The 7,368-nt window shown below is 42.7% G+C and overlaps 1 protein-coding gene across 1 annotated transcript; it reads left to right on the top strand.

Moving 5' to 3' along the window:
* Positions 1–3,218: 3,218 nt before the first annotated feature.
* On the top strand, positions 3,219–5,782 carry LOC136121202 (52 kDa repressor of the inhibitor of the protein kinase-like). Its single transcript, XM_065875031.1, is given in 6 exon segments — positions 3,219–3,345; positions 3,348–4,022; positions 4,025–4,060; positions 4,063–5,157; positions 5,160–5,386; positions 5,681–5,782. Coding segments are annotated over 6 exon segments (2,262 nt in total).
* The last annotated feature ends 1,586 nt before the right edge of the window (positions 5,783–7,368 follow it).

The following is a 7,368-nucleotide window of genomic DNA, read 5'->3' as shown; positions in this document are numbered from 1 at the left end:
ATTAAGGAAAATAATCTTTGACACATTAAATAATTCTTTCATTCGAAATAGCAAGTGGTAGAAAAGCAAATAAACATAGATAACTTTAAATCCGTACAAATACATCCTATTTTATTCCTGGAATCTAGCAGAGTGATAGTTTTATGACACTGTCATTTAATTGTTACATGTTGCACTCCCAATTCTGGCCTCTCATACTTCATGAATATCTACCTCTGGCATAAGAAAAGGAAGGGAGGAAGGGAGGGAGGGAGGGAGGGAGGGAGGGAGGGAGGAAGGAAAGGAAAGGGAAGGGAAGGAAGGGTAAAAGGAGGGAGGAAGGGAGGGAAGAAGGGAAGAAAACTGCATGTCTCATGGCTCTTCCTACAGTGAGTAAGACTCGGTGAACCAGAATTCAGTTAATCAGATTCTCCTCTACTTCCCACCTTAATTAATCATTTTGGCTACAGTCATTCTTAATTCTATCATCCCTTTCCTCTCCTCCATTCCATTGATACTCAAATCTTGTCAATTCTACCTCAAATACGTTGAGTTTAAGAAAAAAACTTTGAGGGCTTCCCTGGTGCTGCCGTGGTTGAGAATCCACCTGCCAATGCAGGGGACACGGGTTCGAGCCCTGATCCCAGAAGATCCCACGTGCTGCAAAGCAACTAAGCCCGTGTGCCACAACTACTGAGCCTGCACTCTAGAGCCCGCGAGCCGCAACTACTGAGCCTGTGTGCCACAACTACTGAAGCCTGCGTAGCTAGAGCCCGTACTCTGCAACAAGAGAAGCCACCACAATGAGAAGCCCGTGCACCTCAACGAAGAGTAGCTCCCACTCACCGCAACTAGAGAAAGCCCACACGCAGCAACGAAGACCCAATGCAGCCAAAAATAAATGAACAAATTTATTTTAAAAAAGAGAAAGAAAAGAAAAAAAACTTTGAGAATAGCCCCTTGAGGCCAGAGTTCATGACTGATTCATCTTTGTATCTCTCAGCACATAACGCAGCCCATCTCACCTCACCAGCTATCAATACCCGTGTTATTTATCACATAAAGATTTTAGGGAAGGTCAGTGTACATTTAGTTCCTTCTCTGCATTGGGAGAGGTATGTCCTCCGACTGGATTTTCCAGCACCTGTGTGACCCTAGGTAAGTGCCGTCACTACACTGTAGTGGTGGTCACTACAGCCTTCTATGATGCTCAAGGATACTAGACCACTCCCCCCCCAAAACTGCCGCTGGTGGCCAAGAAGCCCTGTTTACTGTGCTTTGAGACCTTCAGCTATCTCTTTTATCATGAGAACTCTGTCAAAAGCAAAGGCCATAACCCAAGCCACACTTTCTTAAGAGGGAGAAAAAGGAAATTATTTGCTATGGTAATTGAAAAGTCTGAAGAATGGTGATAAGGAAAGTATAACCACAGGCTTGTCTGAATTCAAGTGCTAAAACCATGTCACTGAAATCAGTCCCTCTCTGTCTCTGTATCTCTTTGTTACTGTCTCTACCTCCATGTGTCTTTTTCCTCCCATTTTCTCCCAATGAGTACTCTCCAAGTAAAGGCCAAGATAGCCACCAGAAACTCCAGGCTGGAGCAACTATGGTAGAAAGAGAATCTCTTTCCCAGATGTTCCAGCCAAAGTCCCAGGTGTGACTCTCACTAGCCTGGGGAAGTCACCTGTTTATTCTTTAACCAATCACCATAGCCAGAGGCATTTGGTCCTGTGCCCATTCCTGGGGCTGGGGAGAGGGCCAGCCCCATAAAACCATATGAGCTGAAAATGGGGCGAGGTGATTCCTGAAGTGAAAGAGGGGTACTGGCACAGGGCACCAGAAATTGTCTCCCACAAGGCCCTTCGTGATATCACCAGCTAATGAACAGTGACCAGTGGACTCCTGACCACAGCCTCAGTTCTTTCCTCCACCCCCATCACCAACATTTTGAAGCTGAATACAGCTGCGACGATGACCCTCCCCAGCTAGTCCCAGAAAAGGAGGAAAAATTCCTCAGAAAACTATACTTTTCCCAGAAGGACTAAAGACAGGCAGGACTCTGGGCCTATGCTTGACTCATCAGGTCAGTCCCCTGAACAAGTGTCTTTGAGTTCTGAGGGGATGTGTGCTGTGCTGCTAATACCCCCACCCAGCACCAAGGCACTCATTCCTGCCTGACAGCACACAGCGGAGTCTCTCTGGGACTTGCCTTTGGGCAAATGGAGCTGCCTTATCCAGGGTTAAGTCACTATCTGGCCAGGCCCACATTCAATGACAGGGTTGTGAAGGTCTGGCTTTCTGGCCCCAATGCAGGATGCTCTGAAGCACCTCCCACCCCAACCCTGGCTCCAGAACTCGCTGAGGGCTTTGTCACAACTGCTTTGCTATGTAACTTCTCCCTCTGTCCATCTTGCTTCTCTGTCCCTGCCCTGAACCCAGGGACTGTTCCCAAGAGCACTCCCCAATAATTCTCCTGCACACAGATCTCAAAGTCTGAATCCCTTTCTGGGGGATCAACTTAAGACAGATTATGTAGCATCTAAAAACGTATGCTATTGAAGCAGGATGGTTTTGTCAGTAAAAACTCAGACTTTGAAATCACACAATCCTAGTTTCAAATTTGCCACTTACTGGCTATGAGAGTTTAGGCAAGTTACTTAACCATTCCTGTCTTCATATCCTCATCTAAAGGATGGGGATGTTAATAACACCATCTCCCAGGATGGATGGGACTTTTAAGGGAAATATTTGAGTATAAAATGTTCAGCTTAGGATCTGGCATTAGGAAGGGGCCAGTGTGTAACTATTATTATTTTATAATCCTCTAGTGTAGCTAATTAATATGACTTCAATAAAGATATGAAAAGGTACCAATGGTCAATATCTAGTGTTGGCAAAGGTTCAGTGACCAGACAGCTGCTCACACTGCTTGCGAGTCTGAAACTGAAGTCCAATTCTCTTTCTGGAGGGTAATTAGATAATATATATAAAAAGCCCCTAAAATGCCAATAATATTTGACCCAGAAAGTCCAATTAGAAGCATTTTCTCTAAGGAAATCATCATTGTGTGACCGCAAATTGATAGTCTGGGATATTTATATCAGTACTTTTAAACAAAAATCTGGGGCCCCGCCCCCCGGCGCGCCGGCCTGGCTCCCCTCCCCGGCCCCGCCCCGACAGGCGGGCTGCCCTGAGGAGGCGGGGAGGGGAGGGCTGGGCCGGCCGGCGGGCAGACGACGATGCCGAACTTCTGCGCGGCCCCCAACTGCACGCGCAAGAGCTCGCAGTCGGACCTGGCCTTTTACAGGTTCCCGCGGGATCCAGCCAGATGTCAGAAGTGGGTGGAGAATTGTAGGAGAGCAGACTTAGAACACCTGATCAACTAAATAAACATTATCGATTGTGTGCCAAACACTTTGAGACGTCTATGATCTGTAGAACTAGCCCTTATAGGACAGTTCTTCGAGATAATGCAATACCAACAATATTTGATCTTACCAGCCATTTGAATAATCCACACAGTAGACACAGAAAACGAATAAAAGAATTGAGTGAAGATGAAATCAGGACACTGAAACAGAAAAAAATTGATGAAACTTCTGAACAGGAACGAAAACATAAGGAAATAAACAACAGCAATGCTCAGAACCCCAGTGCAGAAGAAGGGGGTGAAGAGCAGGGTGAAGACATTTTACCTTTAACCCTTGAAGAGAAGGAAAACAAAGAATACTTAAAATCTTTATTTGAAATTTTGATTCTTACGGGTAAACAGAACACACCTCTGGATGGACATGAAGCTGATGAAATCCCAGAAGGTCTCTTTACTCCTGATAACTTTCAAGCACTGCTGGAGTGCCGTATCAATTCTGGTGAAGAGGTTCTGAGAAGGCGCTTTGAGACAACAGCAGTTAACACATTGTTCTGTTCGAAAACACAGCAGAAACAGATGCTAGAGATCTGTGAGAGCTGCATCCGGGAAGAAACCCTCAGGGAAGTGAGAGACTCTCACTTCTTTTCCATCGTCACTGACGATGTGGTGGACATAGCGGGGAAGAGCACCTGGCTGTGTTGGTGAGGTTTGTTGTCACAACCTGAGAGAGGAATCTGTGGGCTTCCTGCCTTATGAAGCTGATGCAGAAATTCTGGCTGTGAAATTTCACACAACGATAACTGAGAAGTGTGGATTCAACATGGAGTACTGTCGTGGCCAGGTTTACATTGTGTCCAGTGGATTTTCTTCCAAAGTGAAAGTTGTTGCTTCTAGACTTTTAGAGAAATATCCCCAAGCTATGTACACGCTCTTCTCTTCCTGTGCCTTAAATATGTGGTTGGCAAAATCAGTGCCTGTTATGGGAGTATCTATCGCGTTAGGAACAATTGAGGAAGTTTGTTCTTTTATCCATCGATCACCACAACTGCTTTTAGAGCTTGACAATGTAATTTCTGTCCTATTTCAGAACAATGAAGAAAGGGGCAAAGAACTGAAGGAAATTTGCCATTCTCAGTGGACACGCAGGCATGATGCTTTTGAAATCTTAGTGGACCTCCTACAAGCACTTGTTTTACGTTTAGATGGTATAAAGAGTGACACAAATGTTAGATGGAATAACTGTAGAGCTGGCCGAGCATTTGTACCCTGGAGTGTAGTAACAGATTTTGACTTCATCGTTACCATTGTTGTTCTTAAAAATGTTCTATCTTTTACAAGAGCCTTTGGGGAAAATCTTCAGGGGCAAACTTCTGATGTCTTCTTTGCAGCCAGTAGTTTGGCTGCAGTGCTGCATTCACTAAATAAAGTGATGGAAAATATCGAAGTTTATCATGAATTTTGGTTTGAGGAAGCCACAAATTTGGCAGCCAAACTTGATATTCAGATGAAACTCCCAGGGAAATTTCGCAGAGCTCAGCACAGTAACCTGGAATCTCAGCTAACCTCTGAGAGTTACTATAAAGAAACTCTAAGTGTTCCAACAGTGGAACACATTATTCAGGAACTGAAAGATATCTTCTCAGAACAACACCTCAAAGCTCTTACATGCTTACCTCTGGTACCCTCAGTCATGGGACAGCTCAGATTCAATACATCAGAGGAACACCACGCCGACATGTACAGAAGTGATTTACCTAATCCTGACACACTCTCTGCTGAGCTGCAGTGTTGGAGAATCAGGTGGAAACACGGAAAGATATAGAACTTCCATCCACTATTTATGAAGCCCTTCATCTGCCAGACATCAAGTTCTTTCCTAATGTTTATGCATTGCTGAAGGTCCTATGTATTCTTCCTGTGATAAAGTTTGAGAATGAACGTTATGAAAATGGGCGAAAGCGTCTCAAAGCATACCTGAGGAACACTTTGACAGACCAAAGGTCAAGTAACTTGACTTTGCTTAACATAAATTTTGATATAAAACACGATTTGGGGCTTCCCTGGTGGCGCAGTGGTTGAGAATCTGCCTGCCAATGCAGGGAAGACGGGTTCGAGCCCTGATCTGGGAAGATCCCACATGCCGCGGAGCAACTGGGCCCGTGAGCCACAACTGCTGAGCCTGCGCGTCTGGAGCCTGTGCTCCGCGACAAGAGAGGCCGCGATAGTGAGAGGCCCGCACACCGCGATGAAGAGTGGCCCCCACTTGCCACAACTAGAGAAAGCCCTTGCACAGAAACAAAGACCCAACACAGCCATAAATAAATAAATAACTTAAAACACGATTTGGATTTAATGGTGGGTACATATATCAAACTCTATACAAGTAAGTCAGAGCTTCCTACAGATAATTCAGAAACCATTGAAAATACCTAAGAGACTTTTAAAATAGGCTTTCTCTTATATTTGATATTTGAAAAAATCTGTAAGAAATTTGAAAATATCTTACAGAAAAGTTGTAAGGTGTACGTAGGCCACTTAATCACTGAATACCTTGACCTGTAGGCCTCCCATTGAGTACATTAGTCATTGATAATCTTCCTGTTTAAATGGCCCGTTTGAAGTCCCATGCTTTGGAGACCTAACTACTCTTCCAGAAGATAGCATTGAAAGTACCATGTTACACTCTGTGTGATCTCTGCTAATGGTACTTTGAAATTGTATTAGTTAAGTCATTTTAGATATAACATTTGTCACTGTGGATCCAATTGTCAGGTACTTAGTTATCAGTTCTTTGAAGAAATAAACTTTGAGGAGGAGGTATGGGAGGAAGGAATACATTTTATAAAACATTACAATGAAGCTCATGACTGACCTTTGAATAGTAGGAGTTTTACGTATGCTGTTAAAAATCTGTACGGGACCGTTAAAATGATCAGACTGTAAGAGAAACGTGTGAGCACACCAAGCAAGGATTTCAGTGTAGATTTTGCCTTTAACAAATGAAGTTGAAGGAACAAGTTATAGTTAAAGTTTGAATGGAAGAGCTTGCCATTGTTGTTCCACATCTGATTGTTGCTGTTTACATTCCTTTATTGAGCCTACACCTTTATAAGCTTTTTGACAGGTATATGTTGAACACTTCTGTTTCATGGTCAAGACAGGATCAGAGACCATAGATACTGACAACTGATTTGTCTGTCTTCTTCTGTCTTTTTCCATGACTGTATCTACTGCCTCACCTTGATTTACAAGCAAAACCTAGAAAGCCTACAAAAATAGTGCTTTGTGGCTTATCTAGGAATAATATAGAAAATATTGCTGTTATTTTTGGTGAAGAAAATCAATTTTGTATAGTTTATTTCAACCTAAATAAAATGTGAATTTTGTTTAAAAAATATCTGGGAATTACCTAATGTCAAGTAACAGAGAACTGTTTCAATTATAATATATCCTTATGATAAAATAAAATGCAGCTATTAAAAATATGCTGTAGAAACAAAGTTAATGATATGTAAATAAATTCATGACAATCATGACAAACAACACTCTTCAAGACCCTGAGTAGCCAAAACAATCTTGAGAAAGAAGAATGGAGCTGGAAGAACAATGCTCCCTGACTTCAGACTATACTACAAAGCTACAGTAATCAAAACAGTCTGGTACTGGCACAAAAACAGACATATGGATCAATGGAACAGGACAGAAAGCCCAGAAATAAACCCCCACCCACTTATGGTCTATTAATCTATGACAAAGTAGGCAAGAGTATACAATGGAGAAAATACAGTCTCTTCAATAAGTGGTGCTTGGAAAACTGGACAGTTACATGTAAAAGAATGAAATTATAACATTCTCTAACACCATACACAAAAATGAACTCAAAATGGATTAAAGACCTAAATGTAAGACTGGATAGTATAAGACTCTTAGAGGAAAACACAAGCAGAATACTCTTTGCCATAAATCGCAGCAGTATTTTTTTGGGTCCATCTCCTAGAGTAATGGAAATAAAAATAAAA

The sequence above is a fragment of the Phocoena phocoena genome, chromosome 3 (assembly GCF_963924675.1).
Source record: "Phocoena phocoena chromosome 3, mPhoPho1.1, whole genome shotgun sequence".
Taxonomy (NCBI): Eukaryota; Metazoa; Chordata; class Mammalia; order Artiodactyla; family Phocoenidae; genus Phocoena; species Phocoena phocoena.
The sequence above is the reverse complement of the archived record's forward strand: the minus strand, read 5'-3'. Positions and strand labels throughout refer to the sequence as shown.